This window comes from Pituophis catenifer, unplaced genomic scaffold (genome assembly GCF_029215685.1).
Source record: "Pituophis catenifer annectens isolate HBS135680 unplaced genomic scaffold, rPitCat1.0.hap2 SCAF_11, whole genome shotgun sequence".
Taxonomy (NCBI): domain Eukaryota; kingdom Metazoa; phylum Chordata; class Lepidosauria; order Squamata; family Colubridae; genus Pituophis; species Pituophis catenifer.
In genome coordinates this window covers 11,255,922-11,278,644 of record NW_027256891.1, presented here as the reverse complement: position 1 = coordinate 11,278,644, position 22,723 = coordinate 11,255,922, and the positions used below count along the sequence as shown (strand labels likewise).

Genomic DNA, 22,723 nt, shown 5'->3' with positions numbered 1-22,723 from the left:
ACAGTCATGGCATCAGACATAATCATACCCAGCATGTAGTCACATTTACTTTATTCATTATGTATTTATAAGTTCTCCAACCAACACAGCCTAAGAGTTCTATCTTTAGAGGCTATAAACCTAAATACGAGAATTAATATCATCACGTTAAATCAACCTGCCATCCCAAACAGGAATTCCCCAGGTTAGAACTGCAATTCCCAGGGTCAACATAAAAACTTAGAAGATGGACCACTTTATTTTCACCTTCCCAAACTCACACCGACACTGATTTTTGTGACACGGAAATAATGAAAGAGTTCTGATTTTCTGATAGTTAAAACTTTTTCTGACAGAACTATTAATCAGTGGAACGACTTGCCTCCAGAAATTGTGAGTGCTCCAATACTGGAGGTTTTTAAGAAGAGATTGGACAACCATTTGTCAGGTATGGTATAGGATCTTCCCGCATGAGCAGGGGGCTGGACTAGAAGACCTCCAAGGTCTCTTCCTTCTCTGTTATTCTGTTAATGGCACAGTAGAAAGTCTGGTATTTCTTCCTGGAATATAGTCTGGATAAGAGGGCCAAGAAGATGAGATGGTTTTAAGTGAGTATTATCTATCAAGTTCCACACAAGGCCACACAGCCATATTTTGACCCATTTTACAGAAGGCCAGGAGAGTGCACAGGGGTGTGAAACTCGATTTCACTGAAGGTCACATCAGGGTTGTGTTTTACCTTGTTTGGGGGGGGGGCGTGCAGCAGCATGGCCAGCTCGATGTCATTCGTCGAGGCTCCGTTTTCGGCTACGACAGCCTCCTGCAGTGCTCTGCCAGCCTCCTGCAGGGCTCTGTCAGTGTAATGGAGCTCGGAGATGCTGTGCACGGCCTCCCCACATTCTATTTTCACTGGCAGAGGGCCGCATGCAGCCCTCTCAACCTCCGTTTTCACTGGCAGAGGCACTGCAGGCCAGCCTTTCGTTGTTTCCAGGATGGACCTGCGGGCCAGATCTAAGCACCCCACAGGCCAGATTGACACCCCTGCTTTAGCAGAAGGGGATCTGTGAGAATTTGGTGATAACATGAAGTTTATTTTTCAAGCAACAACTCTGAATTATTTTTATTGTCTGCTTTAATCTTCCAGCCTTAAGTGTCTCATCCCTTCTTATAGTTTCATTTGTTCATATCCAGCTTTCTCAGCCCAACCCAACCTGGTAACAACCTTAAAACCAGCTTCTATTGAAGCTTCCTGAGTAGTTCAGCAAAGACTCATTATAGCTTTATGTGTCAATTATCTGTCTCAGAACAATTAGCATTTCCATTTCCTATTCATTCCGCTTCAATTTTCTTCACCTTTTTTCATTAATGTTTAGGCCACAAAATATGCCTTTTGTGCTTAGTAACTGACAACCTTGTACTACGCGTTGCATCATTCATGACTCTTGTTCCCCCAAATGGGCTCTCGTGGGATCTAAGCTCTCTAAAAACCATTATAATTTTTTACATAATAAAGAGCTTTAAGCATCCAAAAATGAAAGTTAATTTCCCCTTCCCCCAAACTTGACAAGGCATTCACGCTTGGCAAAAATTGGGAGCCGTTTTGTAAATGGGAGTTATTTTCCCTGTCCCCACATTTGAGGAATGCCGCCTCTCAACTATTTTCATTTCGCTGTGCAAAGCTCATATTCAAAATATGATAACTTTATCTTTATCCTCGAATTGGCCCCTCTGTGTATTTTTGACTTTGGTTTGGTACTCCCAAAAGTGAAAACAATATACAGGTATTCTTTGATTTAAAACAATTCATTTAATGCCCGTTCCAAGTTATAACAGCACGACCTTCGCAGCATCCCCGTGATCAGGTGATCAAAACGTGGATGCTTGATAACTGACTCATATTTATGACGGTTGCAGTGTCAAGGACTATCTGTAGGTCATTTTCTGTGACCTTTTGACAAGCAAAATCAATGGTGAAGCCAGATTCACTTAACGACTGAGTCACTAGTTTAACAACTGCAGTGATTCACTTAACAACTGTAGCAATAAGGGTTGTAAAATGAGGCAAAATTCACTTATACACACAGACACATACATAGAGATGTACATATATATAGATGCAAACATACTAAGAAGATAGGATATAAAATCATTAAGTATGACTAATTTGTTGTGCATTTTACTGAGTGAGAAGACTGAGAGGAGGAGTACAGTGGTGAAGGTGCTGGCCTAGCAACCAGGAGACTGTGAGTTCTAGTCCTGCCTTTGGCATGAAAGCTGACCAGTCCCTCTCTCTCTGCCCAACCCACCTCACAGGGTAGTTGTGGGGAAAATAGGAGGAGTGTTGGATATGTTTTCTACCTTGAGTTACTTATAAAAATAATAAAGGCAGTAAATACATAAATATATAAATGAATGAATGAATATTTATTATTTATTTATTTATTTATTATTTCAATTTGTATACCGCCCTACTCCCGAAGGACTCAGGGAGGTGAACAGCCATAGAATAAAACATATGAATACAAAATTTAAAATAAAATAAAACGAATTAAATAATTTGGCTGAAAATTTAAAACCCCAATAATTTAAGACCGAATTTAAAATTTCCATTTAAAAATAAATAAATGCCATTATTTCCCTTAAGAAATACCAACAAGGTTCCATTATGAAATGGCTAGATCAAAATTTGTCAATACATTTGATTGAATATGATTAGGATTGAAAAAAAGGGCCTGGTGGCTCAGCAGACTAAAAGCATTGTGATTAATGCCAGCTGTCTGCAATTACTGTAAGTTCAAATCTCACCAGGCTCAAGATTGACTCAGCCTTCCATCCTTTCTAAGGTAGGTAAATTGAGGACCCAGTTGTGGGGGCAATAAGCTGACTTTGTATAAATATACAAAAGTATGAAGGCTATTGCTTAACGCATTGTAAGCCGCCCTGAGTCTCCGGAGAAGGGCGGCATATAAATAAAATTTAAAAAAAAAGAGAGAGAGAGAATGGTTTTGACGTCTATTGCATGCATTAAATTCCATAGCAAATCTCAAATTGTTGCTTCATTGTCCTTTTTGTTGCTGTTACCATGCCTAATATGCATTCATTTAAGTTGTAACTTATTTATTCTTACTGGATTTACAGACAGGGACCAAAAGAAAAACAAAAAACAAAGCTCCAGGCGGTTCATGGTCCATTTGTTGGAAAATATAGAATACTCGCATTATAGAACTGTTAGAAAACATCTTCTGTGAGACATTTATAGATTATGCACATTTAATCCTTCAGTTTACATTCATTTTCCATTTCTCTTGCTTTCTCTCTATATCAATCCACAGAATTATCTCGAGTGTCAGTTTTTGCTTAATACAATAGTACATTCAGAACTCCTGCTGAATTTTCCTCAGATGCGGAAAAACCATCAATCTTATTTTTTTCCTGTGCAAATAGAACTGATCATTCTTTGCCAGCTTCTCTGATACTGTCAAGTATGATGAACAATGTATGACATTAATATTATCGCCCGAAGAGGAGAGAGAGAGAAAAAAAACCCCACTTTTAACTATTTTTCTTCCACTCGTTCTACCAGAAAATAAGAACTATATGCAGACATTAATTCGGCTTACTTGGGAAACAATACAGCATGGAATACAGCATCTAGTCCTGGTCGCCACAATATAAAAAAAGATGTTGAGACTCTCTAAAGGGTACAGAGTACAGAGTACAGAGAAAAGCAACAAGAATGATAAAGGGTCAGGAGCCTAAAACATACAAAGAACAGTTACAGGAAATAGGTATGTTTAATCTAATAGGTATGTTTAGAGCTGCAGTGCTGTAGTGGTTAGAATGCAGTACTGCAGACTACTTCTGCTGCCTGCGGGCTGCCTGCAATTTGGCAGTTCAAATCTCACCAAGATCAAAGTTGACTCAGCCTTCCATCCTTCCGCGGTCCGTAAAATGAGGACTGAGATTGTTGGGGGCCATAGGCTGACTCTGTAAACCGTTTAGAGAGGGCTGTAAAGCACTGTGAAGTGGTATATAAATCTAAGTGTTATTGCTAATGAAAAGAAGGACTGTGGGAGTGTGTGCCAATATTTGAGGGGCTCCTACAAAGAGGGGGGGGATGTCAAACTATCTTCCAAAGAACCAAAAGGCAAGACAAGAAACAATGGATGGAATCTAACCAAGGAGAGAAAGCAACCCAGAACTAAGGAGAAATTTCCTAATGGTGAGAGAAATGAACAAATGGAACAATATACACACAGGATGTCAGCACTTCAAGCTGCATTGACTCTAGTGCTGACATAAGAAGGAGAAGCGGAGGCGTCTGGAAAGGGACGTTTGACTTTTCACCTACTTATTTTTCCTGGAGATAATATCCCCTAGGAGATGGGATGGGAGGGGGGAAATTCCTTTGAGCTGGAGCAGTAGATTGGGCTAGAGTGACTTGGAAGATGGCCAATGAGTGCAGAGGAGTGGGGAAAGGAAAGGGAGGGTTTTGGGTCAGGAAGTCAGTGTTGGCTACGATGGAGTCAGAGTTAGAATGTCGTGCTTAATAAATGGGAGTTTTTCATCAAAGACTTTGTTTGAAATGCAATTTATTTGAGACGGCCTCGAAATCTGACACAGACATTAAGAACATCTATAGACTGTGCAAAAAGAGATAATCAGCTAGCCAAAAAGGGCTAGTTGCTTTCAGAAGTTGGTGCTCCATCACTGGAAATTTTCAAAAAAGAGGTTTGGTCCAGTCATGTCTGCCCCTCGGGGCGGTACTCATCTCCATTTCTTAGCAAACGAAGATGAGCCAGTGATGTCAGATGAGCCAGTGATGTCAGAAGACCCTTCCATGGTCATGTGGTCAGCACAACTATACATTAAGGTGCATGGAATGTAGTTACCTTCCCACCAAAGTGGTGCCTATTAATCTACTCACATTTGTAGGCTTTTGAACTGTTAGGTGGGCAGGAGTTGGAGCAGGTAACAGGAGATCACCCTGTCACATGGTGCTCAGGTCTCAAACCCAGGCTGTCAGCTTTCCAGCTGACAAGCTCAGTGTCTTTAACCATGGAGCCATTATGCATTGCGATATGGTTACCTAATATGGACACTAAAATTAAATGATGATGTTTTATTAATCTTAATTCTTTTTATGGGTTCTCTGTTCACTCTCTTGCAAACCTATAGGGAGTCACAATATGTAAATACTGCAAGCGAATGAACAAATAAATGAATTTTCTGGATTGTATTAATGAACTCAGGAAACCCTGTGGAAACTATGGGATGCATCCAACTTAAATTCCCTCTTGATTTCCACTTAAATAAATGCTGCAATTTAAATTGCCACCAACTTCACAAATTAATTTCAAAAGGGCACTCGTTTATACAATCTGCAAATAACTCCAGTTTTAATATTATCTTGCCTACACTTTTATTTATTTTATTCATTAGAACATTTAACTTTCAGTGGTGTTTAATACCATGTCTTCACGGTATTTATAAAGATAAAAACTAATCTTGAGTCAGTCCACAATGCTCTTATTTTTGAACCTGGAAAAAAATGACAACTGGATTTGTTTTATCTTGAATACACCTCAAGATATAAGAAACTGATAGAATCCAAGAAGTTTCTCTGGAATTTTTTAAGCAGGTGGTATACATAATACAAATGTCAATATGGTTTGCCAGTGTAGCAATCTAGCAAAAGCAAAACAAAACAAAACAAAACACAACACAACAATGTTTTAGAAAAATAATGTTTCTCCTCTTTAGAATTGATTTTACAGGATTAAGGGATACCATTATGTTGTAAATATTTCCTTATCATACACATACTTATAAAAATCAATGTACAATATTTGTATATTGTATACTGTATGTTTGTTTAATAAACAATTGATATTAATACAATATTTCAAACCACTTGATTTGTAATAAAGTCAGTTTAGCTTCCTCAATTCATCTCAATTTTTCTCTTTAAAAAAAAAGAAGGTCCTTTTGTATTCCTAACAATTTAATCCCTAATCTAATAAGCATAATAACCTCTTTTGTTTATATCAGCTAATTTTCATCTTTACTTCTTTTATGTATTTCTATACTGCATCTATTCCCAAAGAGATTTTAAAAATAAAAATGGTTTAAATTCATTAAAAATAATGAAAGAAATAAAAATTAGATGAAGAGGAAAAATACAGGAGAGAATAAGAATATAAAACTACATATGAAAAGTCCCGAGGAGAAATACTATAGCAGAGAATTTATGAGTTTCAGGGGAAATTCAGCAACACAGAGAAGGGGACACCACAAAGAGAACCATGTACTGTAAGTAATCCAAAAATGGTGCTGTCAGTCTCAAAAAATGGAGTAGAACCTTCCAGATTATTCCAGTGATAAAACACTGAAGACAGCCTGCTGACCATCTTAGTTTCTAATTCTTTAGGGCCTTTGATGTCCATAGCAGAACAAGATTTTGGTCGGGTGGATGACTGGAAATGTTACTGATTCATTAACAATAAACCATCAGAAATCAGAAATATTTTTTTATAACCTGGTTTGTGCATTCTGCATCATCTATAACTTCCAATCCATGAGTTAATGAAGCTCCTCACAATGTGTATTACACTAATCTAGTGAGTTACTAGTGTGCAAACCACTGCAGATTGAATGTCCTTGTTCAGAAAGGATAACAAGGACATTTCTGGCAACAGAAAGTGCTTCATATCATTCTAGATACCCTGTTTCCCTGAAAATAAGACATCCCTTGATAATAAGCCCAATTGTGCTTTTGAGCTAAAATAAGCCTCCCTCCGAAAATAAGCCCTCCCCAAAAATATTTAAACACAGAGCTGGAAATCAGGTAAGATGGCAAGAGGAGCCCCATCTTGCTCCACACGCCCCAAAATAAGGCCAAGTGCTTATTTCGGGGTTCAAAAAATATAAGACGGAGTCTTATTTTCGGGGAAACACGGTAGATGTAGACATTATATGCCCCTCCCTATTCAGTGTTTACTCTGATTGAGAAACTCAAATAATTCAACTGTTAGACGTTCTATTTTATTAATAAAGGAGAATACTTGTAGCTCAGGGTTGAAATGAGGGGTCCTTTATGTTCTCTTAGCTTGTTTGTTTTCTTGCAGACGTTTCATCACCCAACTAGCTAACATCATCAGGGCTAGTAAGGAGTGGGGTTTGCTCTCAGTTTATATTCTGGTGTCTTGCCTTGTCAGGGTCAGTGGGGGGCGGTCTTAGAGGTTCTTTGGTTGAGCTGTTTCCTGCAGGGGTGAAATGCTCCCGGTTTGAACCGGATCGCCCAATCTAGTAGCGATGGAGGTGGGTGGTTCGGAGAACCGGTAGCAAAAATCCCTGCCCCACCCCCCATGCCCAGCTGAGCCGCACAATCATCAGAGGCTTTTTTTTTTTTACTTTTAAAAGCATTTTTTCTACAACCTCTTCAGCCGAAAAAAATGCTTTTAAAAGTAAAAAAAAAAAAGCCTCTGATGATCGCACGGCTCAGCTGGGATTGTCAAAGGCTTTTAAAAGAAAAAAACCTTTTTTTTTCTTTTAAATGCCGCTGACGATCCCAGCTGAGTTGCCTGATCGTCAGAGGCATTTAAAAGAAAAAAAGCCTCTGCCAAGTAGGCAACTCAGCTGGGATCGTCAGAGCCTTTTGAAAGCATTTTTTTACAGTCTCTTCACCGAAGAGGTTGTAGAAAAAATGGTTTTAAAAGTTTTTTAAAAAAGGCCACGCCCACCCAGTCACATTACCCCCCCTCCCCACCAAGCCACGCCCACAGAACCGGTAGTAACAAATTTTAGATTTCACCACTGGTCTCCTGTTGGCTCTTTGGCAGTTCCTTGATTGGGGTTTTGTTTACTTGATTGTTGGTCTGATGTTGACCTTGGAGTTAATCTATGGTGATCTGGGTGCTGATTGCCGGTGGAGAGGCTCTTGTGCCTTTTTGTTCCCTTTTGGTTAGCTGATTATCTCTTTTTGCATAGTCTACAGATGTTCTTAATGTCTGTGTGTATACCAATGGCTGATTTTTGGACTTGGCCTGATCTAGGACTACCCCCACCAACACTGACAGGCAAGCCACCAGAATATAAACTGAGAGCAAACATCACTCCTTACTAGCACTGATGATGTTTCTGCAAGAAAACACCAAGAGAGCACCAAAGACCCCTTCTATTTTATTTTGTTCCAACTTGTGTATTAGATGTCTAATTCTCCCATACTTAATGTTGCATGCAGTACATGATGTTTTTCCTGGATCTGTTTTTCTGAAAAGAGATCTCATCATCTCTTTCCTAGTGCTGAAGAATAAATATCTGCAGCCAGAAATAAATTCAATAAATACATCTGAAATACAAGGAACAAATTAAAAAAGCTATTATATAGCAGAGGATCTCCGTGAAAACCTCAAAGTTGTTTGGCTACCTAATTTGCAAAAGAAAAAAAATGTCCTGTTTTCCTAGTACAATTGAATAAATGAAAAGTTTTCAAAGTGATTAACATTTCCTGGAAATTCATCTGTAAATAAGCACATTTTGTTACCCTGAGTAACATAGCACCAAAGAAGGAAAGAAGGCATAGCACACTTTTATGTGAAATCTACTCTGGAACCATTATACAGAATCTAATAATGTTTTCCAATATACACAGCCTTGCCATCATTTTCTCGTAATAGAGAAGCACATTGTAAGATCATAGGCCATTGCATAGTCCTCAATATGGACTTGGAAGCGCCACTTCATACTTGGCAAAAGTTACTGAGAGACTGCAGCTTATAATATGACAGAAGGGGAATGTTATTAAATAAATGGGGAGCGGGTGAGAAGAAGTGGCAGAGTTAAGTTGAACTAAGTGTAAATCAATACGACTTCAGATAAATTAAATTAAATATAACTATCTGTCAGACCCCAAACCAGTGGTGAAATCCAAATTATTTTACTACTGGTTCTGTGGGCGGGGCCTGGTGGGCGTGGTGTGGCTTGGTGGGTGTGGCAGAAGGATACTGCAAAATCCCCATTCCCTCCCCGCTCCTGGGGGAAGGATATTGCAAAATCTCCATTCCCACCCCACTCTGGGGCCAGTCGGAGGTGGTATTTGCCTGTTCTCCGAACTACTCAAAATTTCTGCTACGGGTTCTTCAGAACCTGCTGGATTTTACTCCTGCCCCAAACCCAAGAATGACACCTGGTGATTCTTAAGAGGCGTGGTAGCACAGTGGTTACAATGCAGTATTGCCAGGAGTTCGATGCTGACTGGCTCAAGGTTAACCCAGCCTTCCATCCTTCCGAGGTGGGTAAAATGAAGACCCAGATTGTTGGGGGCAATAAGCTGACTTGGTAAACCACTTAGAGAGAGCTGTAAAAGCACTGTGAAGCAGTATATAAGTCTAAGTGCTAGTGCTAGTGCTGTAACTGATTGGATGTTGCATTAGGAGCCGTGGTGGTGCAATGGTTAGAACGCACTATTTCAGGCTGACTCTGCCCACAGCCAGGAGTTCGATCCTGACCAGCTCAAGATTGACTCAGCCTTCCACCCTTCTAAGGTCGGTAAAATGAGGACCAGATTGTTGGGGGCAATATGCTGATTCTATAAATTGCTTAGAGAGGGCTGTAAATGTGTTATGAAGCAGTATATAAGTGTTATTGCTATTCTTGTAAAATGATTTTTTTTTATTTCACACGTGTAGACAGAATCTTTCCTGACTCAGGAGTCTACTACCTGCAGTAGTTGATAATCAAAATAGATAACCAAAACATAAAAAGATAATATTGGACGAATTAAATGAGCTGTGGTGGTAGCGACCTATAGATCAGCTGCTAATGAGAGCCTTGTGAAGGAGGGAAAGGACAGCAGTTATGAAGAAACAAAGCCATTCTACAGTGCCAAGTGCCTTAGCTATAGCTGCAAAATGCAAAAACTTCCTTAGAATTGAACCTGAACAGCAGAATTATATCTAGTCTTTTTTGTGGAATTATTTTTGGTTTGTAGAAAGTTAGCACCCACCACTCTCCTAGAAGAATAGCAATAGCGTTTAGATTTATATACCACTTCACAGTGCTTTTCAGCCCTCTCTAAGCAGTTTAGAGTCACACTATTGCCCCCAACAATCTGGGTCCTCATTTTACCGACCGTGGAAGGATGGAAGGATGAGTCAACCTTGAGCCTGGTGAGATTTGAACTGCCAAATTGCAGTCAGTCGGCAGTCAGCAGAAGTAGCCTGCAGTACTGCACTCTAACCACTGCACCACCATGGCTCATGAATGAATGGAATATTTTGAGAAATATTAAAAAGGCAGAATATTGTATTTCCCTAAAGGGAGAAATGGAGAAACATGCTCTTGGAAAGCAGCCCCCACCTTTCTGTGCATGTCAGCATTTAATAGATAAAGAGATAGATAGCTCTATTCAAAAGGAAATTCCCTGCAGCAAGCTTTGAACAAAGGTAAGATTAGCCCTCAGCCACAATAGGGATTGCCCAACACAAGCCTTCATTGTATCAGCCCAAACCTCAACCAAAAGTAGCTCAGACAAACTCCTAGGATTTGTACATGGCCCCATGGAAGTCTGACAACAGCCAATAGAATACATGTTCTTGTACAGGAACAGGAAGCTCAAGTGCAAAGCCCAAGAGAAGGTATAAATACTCCCCACTCGCAACTCCATGTGGTCAACTGCACCAGAACTACAAACATGTCCTTCTGTTCATCAATAAATGGATCCTCTTTCCAATCAGCCTCCATCCTCCATTTTGTCTCCAGTGCCTTTCTCCCGGCTTGGAACTGAACCAGATGGATATTTCTTCCTACAGTTTTTACTCAGGCTTTTGCATTTTATAACCTTTTTCTTGATAAAAGAATTTGGAAGAATTTGGAAACCCAAATCCCTCTTTTGTATCATTTTTATTGGTCTTTATTCAGTTATTAACCAGCTATAGTTCTGGGACCCTCATTCCCTATTAATCATTTTAATTGTTCTTCATCTCTTATCAAAATGTTTCCTTTCAGAAACAGCTCCTGCTTCATCTGATTGGAAATATTTCATGGTTATTTCAGAGATAAAACCACTGTGGGTAATATTTTCTAATTTGTATTTAATTAAGTTTTGGGTCAATTAGAATCAGTATTTATCTAACATTTTGTTCTCTTTACAGATTAAAGGTGTTATAAATTTTAGCTTTAAAAATAAACCTATGCCAAATGCAAAAAGCTAACCTTTTTTTTTTAAAAAAATACGAAGATAAGATTCAAGCAAATTCTTTATAATGTTTCTTTTATCTTCTTTTCAAACCCGCCCAGATATATATATCAGAACAATCTGTTTAGATTAATGAGTTAATTTAGGAGTATTAAGGCTAGTCAGAAACTCTGAACATCAACTTCAAATTGCCTCTTTAAAAATTCAGAAACTCTTGCTCATTTCTTCTGTCACTTTTTAAATCCTTTGCATTAGGAAATAATACATGCATCCTACTTAACTTGCACGCCATCTAACCAGCTTGGAGAATTCCCACCCTCCATGTCTTTTCCATTAATCCTTCCCCCCCCCCTTTTTTTTGTCTGGTATATATCTTTCAGGTTTAATTTATTTCCCGTTATCTTCAGTAATCGTAATGCGGCACATTACCTGTCCATTTTGTGCTTAGCGTCTAGCTTGCCAATCGCTTTCACTAAATCTGTTCTTGCATTGATCCACCGTCTTCCCTTCCTCCCCATCATCTTTTAAATAAGGACTGCTTTATTCAGAAAAGTCAGTTCTGTTTCCATGTTTGATGGTTTTCAAAGTATAACTGAATTGTAAAAGGGACTCGAGTGTTATTAAGATCAAAATAATGATGCCATTTCTTATTGATTCTCGCCACTGCCTGGAACGGAGCCCGGAGTGGCTTGGTCGTTCAATTTAGAACATTACAGCTCCATCCTGAGTAGGAAGGAAGGGTTCTTGCTTGCTCCTTAAAGGCCACTGCAGAGCAGAAGAGAGGGACCCCTGCTTCAATTCTAATCTAAGAATGGCAACAATCCAGAAGGAGACTTCAAATACAGTCTTCGGAAGACTTTGAAAAAAGATGCTAAGTTATAGGACTTAGGTTGCTAAAACTACCTAGAAAATGAGCATAGTTTCTCTTAACTGTTATTTGAAGTGCAGAGAAGAGTGCAAAGAAGAGCAACTGAGATGATTAAAGGCCTGGAGACTAAAACGTATGACGAACAGTTGCAGGATTTGGGTATGGCTAGTCTAGAGAAATGAAGGACTAGGGATGACATGATAGCAGTATTCCAGGATTTAAGGGGCTGCCACAAAGAAGAGGGGGGGTCAACCTATTTTCCAAAGCATCAGAAGGCAGGACAAGAAGCAATGGTTGGAAACTAATCAAAGAGAGAAGCAACCTGGAATTAAGTAGAAGCTTCCTAACAATGAGGACAATTAACCAGTGGAACAGCTTGCCTTCAGAAATTGTGGGGGCTTCATCACTGGAGGTTTTTAAGAAGAGACAGGATAGCTACTCATCTGAAATGGTATAAGGCAGTGATGGCTAACCTTTTTGCCGTCGCTTGCCAAAAGCGGGGGTCGCACGGGGGGGAGGTGTCACGCGCTTCCGTGCCCAGACCCATAATTCAATGTGCCATGCCCCCCTACACATGCAACCCCCCCCCTGCGCTCCCCCTGCTTTTGGCACGTGATGGCACAGTGGGCCCATTTCTCACCCTCCCCGAGCTCCAGAGGCTTTCTAGGAGCCTGGGGAGGGCAAAAATGGCCTTCCCCAACCCCCTAGAGGCCGAAAATGGCCTGTTTCCTGACTTCCGGTGGGCCCAGTTGGCCAGCACGCGCATGCGTGCTGGAGTTCAGCTAGGGCAATGCTCGCGTGCCCACTGATATGGCTCCATGTGCCACAGATGTCACGCGTGCCATAGGTTCGCCATCACGGGTATAGGGTCTCCTGCTTCAGCAAGGGGTTGGACTAGAAGACCTCCAAGGTCCCTTCCAGCTGTATTCTGAATTTGAATTTGAAAGGATGCGGAAAAAGCTAGGAGGTCACCAAGTGAAGACTACGTTTTCCTGTCTTGTCACAATCATTTAACTTCCTGCTTGCGATGGGTTCCTTTTGGAAAAGTGTACAGACAAGAAAGCAAGGAATTTTTTTTCCCCTCCCTATGTTGAAGGGGATGATTTATGGTACAAAAATAAAGATTTGTTTTCTAGGATGGAGGATGGGAACACAGGTGTTTTTTCCTATAAATATGCATGGCTCTCACTTACACATCAATCATCTGTATTACTTTGGGATGCATCTATGAGTGGGGATATATTCTCTCTCTCTCTCTCTAAAGCTTTCTATATCTTATTTCTATACATTATGTACCTTGCTCTTACAGGCTTTTGTGGGTTTCTCACCCCTTCTCTCAGCTTCCAATAGCAATATACAGCTAGTCCTCGACTTACAACACTTCATTTAGTGACCGAAGTTACAACAGCATTGAAAAATAGTGACTTCTCACCATTTTTAATATTTATGACTGTGGCAGCATCCTCATGGTAATGTGATCAAAAATTCAGATGCTTGGCAACTGATTCATACTTATGACGGTTGCAGTGTCCAGGGAGGTCATGTGATCCCCTTTTGCGACCTTCTGACAAGCAAAGTCAATGGGGAAGCCAGATTCAGTTAATAACCATGATACTAACTTAATAACTTACAGTGATTCATTTAACCACTGTGGCAAGAAATGTCATACAATGGTGTGAAACGTACTTAACATTTGTCTCACTGAGCAACAGAAATTTTGGGCTCGGTTGTGGTCTTAAATCAAGGACTACCAGTAGAAATTTATCTTCTTTCTGTGGGAGCCTAGGTTTTTCCCCTCTTCTCTCTATTGTACCTTCTACAGGTAGATCTGACTTCCCACCCCTGCAGTAAAGCTTGTCCAACCCTAACATAGGTTGATCTCCCAACTGTGGAGTGCAGAGAAACGAAGCTTCCTTTCTCCTCGACCAAAGGCCTAACCACTCAGGTTAGCTCCCTCGGTGGCTGGCTGGCTGGCATTTCAGAATGTTTTCAGCCAGGATCTGTTGCCTCTGATCTCATCCTCCGTGGCAACTTTGGCTTCTCTTTCAATTTCTCGTTGGGTAGAGTCAACGTTATTAAACAGTGTGGGCTGGCTACCTGTGATGATGTGGGGCTCTGTGCCTGGTTTCACCTCTTAGCACTACTGATGCTCCCAGCTACTAGAATAACGGAACAGAATAACAGAGTTGGAAGGGACTTTGGAGGTCTTCTAGTCCAACCCCTGCATATGCAGGAGACCTTATACCATTTCAGACAAACAGCTGTCCAATCTCTTCTTAAAAACCTCCAGTGATGGACCACCCACAACTTGTGAAGGCCAGACATTCCACTGGGTAATTGTTCTCGCTGTCAGGAAATTTCTCCTTAGTTCTAGGTTGGTTTTCCTGTATGAGCTTCTGAAAAAGCTCCTGCTTTTTTGGTGCCTTCATCCTCCCTCTGAAATCTGTCTCTAGTTCCAATGTCCTCACCGAGCCAGCTTGGTTCAGGATACTTTCTTGGCTAGTTCTGTTGAACTGTCTTTTCTCCCTCTCTAACACACACAACAGATCTCCTCTTGATAACCCAACCTGTCTGGAAGGCTTCCTTCTATGTCTGATGGTGTGTGTGTGTGTAGATTTTAAGCTTTAGCTGGGTGAAAGGTTCAACTGAAGAGAGAAGAACTTGGGGCTAAATGCTACAAAGCTCTTTTCCATACCATTCTATTACTAATTTGGAGAGAATTATCAACTACAAGTGGCAATTGCTCAATGGTTGAAGAGAGGGTCACAATACCTGGTGAGGATGGGATTTGGTTATCCAGTGTGACTTAAATATTTGTAATATGTGCGTGAGAGAGTTTTTGAGTGTTACATGTGCTATCTGAGGGCTGTTCCACTATGGCTTCTTAGAAGAGTGTGAGTTCTCCATCTTATTTTCTTTCTTTTAGAAGGCAGCTCTGGACTCTCCATCCTATTCCAATAGATCTTATGATTTGGATCCAGAATTACTTCATGCTGTATGTAAAGGTTCCCCTCGCACATATGTGCTAGTCGTTCCCGACTCTAGGGGGCGGTGCTCATCTCCGTTTCAAAGCTGAAGAACCAGCGCTGTCCAAAGATGTCTCTGTGGTCATGTGGGCGGCATGACTAAACAAACAACAAAGGCGCACGAAACACTGTTACCTGATCTGTCCCCATCTACACTCACACACACAAACACAGCCAGCCGAGGGTTAAGAAAGTACTTGGCACGCACACAGGTCGTTATCTCAAACTTGGCAACAATATAAGCACCGTCTGCCAAGAGCTTTACTGCAACAGATAACATAAAATTACATACGCATTGCAAATAGTCCAGCAAAACAATATCCCTTCGGCAGCTTCAGACGTTGTTCAAGTGACTAGCCAGAGTTAGTTTTTGTTCGTCACAGAGTTTTACCAGCCACCACCCTCTCTTATATAGTCTCTGGGGTGTGGTCCAGTGACTCAGCTATAATCCCTAGCACGCCTCCTTAACTGCTGCAACCATTTATCACGCCTTCGTTGGCGTGCATCCAGGAACGACGGCTCTCCTTCCTCGCCCTCATCAGAGACACCTGGCTCCTGGCCAATCTCCTCTTCCTCGGCCGGCACCTGAGGCAGTGCCAGAGGGGAGGGGCCTGGAGAGGGAGGCCTGGCTGACTCCTCTCCCTCATGTTCGGAGCCTTCTTCCTCTGATGAGATAGGCTCAGAGGGCGGGGCCACAACAGTTACCTTTCCACCAAAGGTGGTCCCTATTTTTCTTCTTGCATTTTTTACGTGCTTTCGAATTGCTCGGTTGGCAGAAGCTGGGACAAGTAACGGGAGCTCACCCTGTTACGCGGCACTAGGGATTCGAATTGCTGAACTGCCGAACTTTTGATTGACAAACTCAGCATCTTAGCCACTGAGCCACCTCATCCCTTTTATATCATGCTGTATAGTTCTGGATAAATGCACAAATCCAAGAGACAGAATAACCATCCATGTGTCTGATCTACAACTATGCCTTCTTTCCTCAGCTCGCTTTGTATTAATGAACTAGCTATCTGAACCAGCCACTCCTAAATCCTGGTGAATTTTATAGATAACCCATTTAAACGTTAGCTCTGTATCAATAGGTATGTACTCTCTCCTCTTCTCTCTCCTCTCTCTCTCTCTTTCTCTCGCTCGCTCACATACAAATACAAACAAATAACACATACAAAAAAAAATCAACGGCCCTTCTATTTATTCCTCCAAACACTGTATTCATTAGCTTGATTAGTAAACTACCCAGCTGTTGCTGTTTGTTGTTTTATATACTGCTACTTATCCACTATTCAATTTAACAATGTACTGAAATACACATTAATATATTATTCTTTTGTTTAAAGTGCCAATTCATAAGTGCACTTACTCAAGAATTTTCCTATTCATTGGTGCTCTAATACAAAAAAAAAAGTCAGATTATGGAATTAATTTCATCAGGATAACATGCTTCCAGTGTATAATTATTTGATAATATCAAAATCCATTCCCTCTACAGCCTGCTCCAAATTATTTTGTTATTTATTCATTCATTAATGCTAGATCAGTATCTCAGCTCAAGATATCAAATTAACACTACACTGAAGGGGGGGGACCCAAATATTTCTTCCATTATTGGTTCCCATATTACGATATTAAAAAAAGAAAGTTATCTACAACTTTGTAAATCCTCTTAACCTTATTAAAAATTGTTCTGTGACCCCCATTTACAAGGAATGTTTCTTTTTATATACTGTTTTCAACTGACTTCCTTTTCTTTTCTATTCTGTCATATGCCTCCCAGAGTCCTCAGATTTGAGTGGGCTTCAAAAACTGCAAAAAAAAATATGCGAATCTGATAAGAAAAGCTAACCTCCATTGTTCAGTAAATCAACAAAAATGAGGTTTTTCCAAAGTTGCTATTTGGCTGCAGTTTTACCATGTCCTAATTCCCTTCCTCGGTCATAAGGCTGAATTTAAACTCACATACATGGTTAGGTAAAGGTAAAGGTTCCCCTCACACATATGTGCTAGTCGTTCCCAACTCTAGGGGGCGGTGCTCTCTCCGTTTCAAAGCCGAAGAGCCAGCACTGTCCGAAGATGTCTCCGTGGTCATGTGGCCAGCATGACTAAATGCCAAAGGCGCATGGAGCGCTGTTACCTTCCCACCAAAGATGGTCCCTATTTTTCTACTTGTATTTTTTACGTGTTTTCAAACTGCTAGGTTGGCAGAAGCTGGGACAAGTAACGGGGGCTCACCCCATTACGCAGCACTAGGGATTTGAACCACTGAACTGCTGACCCTTCGATCGACAAGCTCAGCATCTTAGCCACTGAGCCACTGCATCCCTTACATGGTTAAAACCCATAAAACTCACATTCACTCTGTAATTGGAGTGGGAGCCATTAAGAGCAATAGTCACCTTATAATTTGGCAGTATTCTCTCTTTCCCCTTTCTAGAATCCAGAATTACTGTAGTTATCATATAGTTTAATCTTTTGGACACCAGTAACATAAAATAACAGAATTGAAGGGAAGATTTCAATAAAGGGTCCAAAACATCTCACTGTCAAACAATGTCCTCTATCAGAAATTATCTTTAAGTTGTAACAACAAGATGAGAGACAGGAAAAGATTAATCTTCTCCAATTTGGTATTGTTCATGTAAAAAAGAATAGTAATGGAGTCCCTGTGGGTTTTATTCTGCTAGAGGTGTGGGGGCCTAGTGGTGTGGGGGCCTAGTGGTGAAGATGCTCACCTCCCACTTGGAAGGTTGAGAGTTCAATCCTTGGTACTGGCAAATGTTTCTCTCTCAGGGCACAAAAAGATAATATCTGCTGTGAATTTTGTGTAGGCTTCAGGAAGGGCATCCAGCCAGTAAATGCTCAGCTCCACCCAGTCACCCCAACTCCACCCCAAATCAAGGATTACAAGGTTGTAAAAAGAAAAAAAAAGTCATAGCCAGTTTTAGTGGGTGATGGTCATCTTCATTTCTTTCCCCCATAGGTAACTAGTTATAGTTTGGGTTGCAAATACCCCATTCCAGCATTCCAGGTCATGATAATATAAATCCCACCTACGCTTCAGTCTTAGGCTCTGGGTAGGATAAAAAGGAAAGAAATCAGAGATAATTTAAATCCTTTGGGTTAAGACCACACACACACACACACACACACACACACACACACACACACACACATTGTGATCCTCTTTCATTAAATGCTTGATTGGTGGTTCAAAGGTACTCTTTTAATGTTTATATTGGCATTTATAATTGTATACACATTTAGCTTGGCTAGTTTTAAATGCTACTTGTAAATCACCCTGGGAAAATTTTTACATTTTAAAGGAAAAATTCTTTTTTCCCATTTATTTGTATTAATTCAATCTTAGTTTCCTTCATAGTGATAAGTTTCTAACAAAAGCTTCTGCAGAGCTGCAATTTATCATGCATCGAGCACTCCAGAAAAAAAAAAACAAAAAAAAAAAACCAACAACCAGTATTTGATTTTCTGCAACACTTGTATAGAATGTTAACTTAAATAATGGTCTCCCAATAAATCTATTCTGTATTCAGTGTCATTTTTTTAAAAGGTGCTGACAAACCAATGTGATAGAAATCAGCTAGGAAAACAAAAAGCAATCCTCTTTTTAGAAACACATTTCAATGTTTTCTCAAAACAGAAGATGAGATACAAAAATCTCTTTCAAGTAGAGAGTATAGATCAAATAGAATTTTTGCACCTTCTTTTAGTGGAAAAATATCATGCCAAAAGCATATCAATATTGGTGGCAGCAGAGCCTCAGATAGAAAGTCCATACAGAGAGAGGTAAGGACAGCCGAGAAGATTATAGGAGGCTCTCTTCCCATTATTCAGGATGCTGCTTATAAGCGCTACGTGCTTAGAGCTCAAAGCATTGTTAGAGACCTCACACACCCACTTCACAGTCTGTTTCTGTTGCTGCCCTCTGGGAGGAAGTTTCGAAGTATTTCTAGCAGGACTACCGGATTCTGTAACAGTTTTGTTCCCTATGCCATCCATCTGGTAAACTCGCAAGATTTGTTTTTCTCGCCATGTACATCTGAACTAGACTGTGTTGTTCCTCTGGGTCATATAATATATCGAGTATATGCATAATTTCTATTTATTTATTTATTTATTTATTTATTTATTTATTCTGTCATGGTTATGTAGTGTATTGGAGGTGATGACCCTTTGAGAGCTGTATGCAATGAAATTTCATTTTAATGTATGCCAAATTTGGTGTACATTCAAAGTTATATTAAAGATTCTGTTCTGTTCTGTTCTGTTCTGTTCTGTTCTGTTCTGTTCTGTTCTATTCTATTCTATTCTATTCTATTCTATTCTATTCTATTCTATTCTATTCTATTCTATTCTATTCTATTCTATTCTATTCCTATATATATTCATAATTTTCTTTGCCTGCCAGGATTTTCTGAAACAAGATATTGTTTGAACCAGTGGTGTAAAAATCAACATTACAAAATAATCAAGACATTATCCAAACAAGACAAAATAATAAATACAGAATTGTTTTCAAATTCATAGAATTTTTCATTTCCTTTGAGAACATGATAAAGATTGAATCAGCCTGACCTTCCATGGGATACTATGACTGGAAAGATTCTAATCCTAACAGTTAACAGTAACAGAGTTGGAAGGGACCTTGGAGGTCATCTAGTCCAACCCCCTGCTCATGCAGGAGACCTGTACTAGAGATTCAAACCGCTGAACTGCCAACCTTTCTGATCGACAAGCTCAGCGTCTTAGCCACTGAACCACCTAGTCAGGCTAGCTAATTAACTAATTAACTAACATAACAAGGCTTGAGGACTAGTAAAGAACATGGAATCGTGGGGTTGGAAAGAACTTCAGAGGTCTTCCAGTCCAACCTCCTGCTCAAGTCATGAAGCCTTATACCCTCCAAGTCAAATGGTTGTCCACTCTACTTTTGACAATGGATGGCGTACCCACACATCCAGGAGGGAAGGTTTCCATTGAACATTAGTAAGCAAATTAGGAGTTTTGTAAGCAGGCTGTAGATGTTCTCACAAAATCATCAAGCAGGGAGAAGGGATGCCCATTCTCAAAAAGGTTGATGTGCACGGTAGGGCTAACGATCAAAATGAACGTTTGTCAGAAGGGAAACTACTAAAGATGATCCCTGCCAGATTCTTGAGCTCTGAGATTCAACTTTGCCACCCTAGCTTCCATTCCCGTTTTTCTAGATAGATGTCCATGCTTCCCAAGAAAGCCCTGAGCTGCAACATTGTCTAAAAATGCAATTGGACTATCAGAGGTCTGTAGCAGCATTCTTGCATATAACTTTAGCCCTAGAGGCTGGCAACTTTTAGCATAAAACTGAATCAGGTGCTCAGTATGATTTGGAACAGAAAGCAATTTCCACAGGTGGTCATGTAAAATATAGTGGTACCTAGGTACTCAACTGTTTTGAAACTCATCAAATGTGATACTCAATGCATTTTAATGTGGAAATTTGTCCCGTACTCATTGTTTGTTTAGAGTGGTGCGGTGGCCTAGAGGTGGAGCTCTCGCCTCACAATCAGGAGGCTGCGAGTTCGATCATAGGTAGAGACAGATATTTCTCTCTCTGGGCACAATGAGTATATATCTGCTGAATATAACTCTGCATTGGCGACAGGAAAGGCATCCAGCCAGTAAACACTCAGCTCCATTCAGTTGCCCAGACTCCACCTTGCAAGGGATTATGGGGTCATTAAAAGATGATGAGGACTCATTGTTTGTTTAGTATTCAACACATAGACAACACAAGCACTTGTTGGTGTTGGCTGCCTTGTGACTCACTACTTTATTCCTTATGGGAAATATTTGTTTGGTATTCATCATTTTTGGTACTCATTGTACCTCCTGGAACCAGTTGATGAGTACTGAGGTACCACTGTACAAGAAGAAAAACTACTGAGGTTAATGTGGACATACTACTTGTCACAACATATGGTTCAATGTACCTTGAGTGGATTCATCAACTCCTTTTCCTGTTCGATTATGGCTGTTGTAATTGAGTCTGAGATCTTGTCCAAATTCATTTAGGGTTTCTCTCGACTCGTAGGACTGTCTTGCTTTTCTCCCATCTTCACTTTCATCTGAAGAGCTCGTATAAGCTAGATCCATTTCATGCTTAGCTTTGGATAGGGGCTGGTAAGGTTTACAGTCCATCTGCTCCATTTTTGATCCAGCAAGGTCATGAAAACAACAGAGTAAGGCTTCTTAAAGTTATACACCTGGAAGAGACAAAAACAGTGTAAGTCTCAAGCGATTTTTGTTTATTTAATTCGATTTTGAGGCCGCCCAACTCCTCAAATGACTACGGGCAGCTTGCAATTAAAAATCAACATATATAGAAAGCATATGTGGAATATATCATGACCAGGAAATTATACTATCCCAATAAAAAAAATCAAAACCACAGACACTCTGCAACTATCTTATCCTAAAGCTTGGCAGAACCAATGGTGTAGTTTCCATGATTTTTCTAATGATAAATGAGAGGTGATTTGTCTTGTCCATTCAGCTAAAGAAAATACAAGAAGATAACGGTGCATAGAAATAATGTAGCTTTTAATTATTAGGAAAGAAATAATATCAGTAAGACATCCTCCACTAGGAAATGACTAAAATGAATTAATGTTATAGCAAAACAATAATGGCCCACTTAGGTTTCCCATTCTAAGCTTCCTAAACCATCTTTGATGGAACCAAAAGTGAGTTTCTCTAGCAGTGTTTGTATCCTCAAAGTAATTTATGTGGCACCTGTCAGGTATGAAGAATCAGGACTATTCATAAAGTTTCAGGATGGAAGATTTATTCAAGCCTATACACAATAATCCGGTCAACTAAAACCCCATACTAAATTGGCATCAGATAAGGGTCAATGAAATTCAAGAGGGGTTGGCCATGGAAACGCTTGTGGGAACACAATGACTCTAAGCTGACGACGTGCTTAACTCCACTCCTCCAGCTCTGCCTAATCTTCTCCTACATTACCAGCATCAACTTCATTTTGACACTGGGGGAAGGGAATCGGTTCATATTGAAACAAAAGATACAGATTCCCATTTTATAAATAGTCATATTTATAATACTTAGTACATTAAAAAGATAACTCACATCAGGTGACATCAAGTAACATGGTTTTTCTCAATTACTTCACATTCTTAGTGAATTTTAATTTTATAGTCAATCTCTCTCTCTCTCTCTCTCTCTCTCTCTCTCTCTCTCTCTCTCTCTCTCACACACACACACACACACACACACACACACACACACACACACACACACCATGTTCACATATCCAGAGACATGTCTTGTTTAACCACAGTTCAGTGAATAAATTGCTATTGGCTTATGCACACATCATACTAAAGACTTGCTTGGTTAAATGTATTGAGAAAATGAGGACAGGCATGGATAGTGAAATAATTTTGGTTCAAGTTTCTTCTTCTGAGTGATCTTCTGAACATTAACAGTGACTGATAATACATTTTTTCTGACTGCTAATAAAAAGTATATGTGTCAAGAAAAAAGGAGAAAAATCATACTATTTCAGTTTAAAGCCTAATCTATATAAAGGGCAAAAACTTTAATCTATCATAATCATTGGAAAAATTT

The 22,723-nt window shown here is 40.0% G+C and overlaps 1 protein-coding gene across 1 annotated transcript in view; it reads right to left on the bottom strand.

Moving 5' to 3' along the window:
* TENM1 (teneurin transmembrane protein 1) overlaps positions 1-21,280 on the bottom strand; it is a 349,073-nt gene extending 327,793 nt beyond the window's left edge. The window contains 1 exon segment of the mRNA XM_070952054.1: positions 21,064-21,280. Coding sequence (XP_070808155.1) covers positions 21,064-21,280 — 217 coding nt within the window.
* Between the last annotated feature and the right edge of the window lie 1,443 nt (positions 21,281-22,723).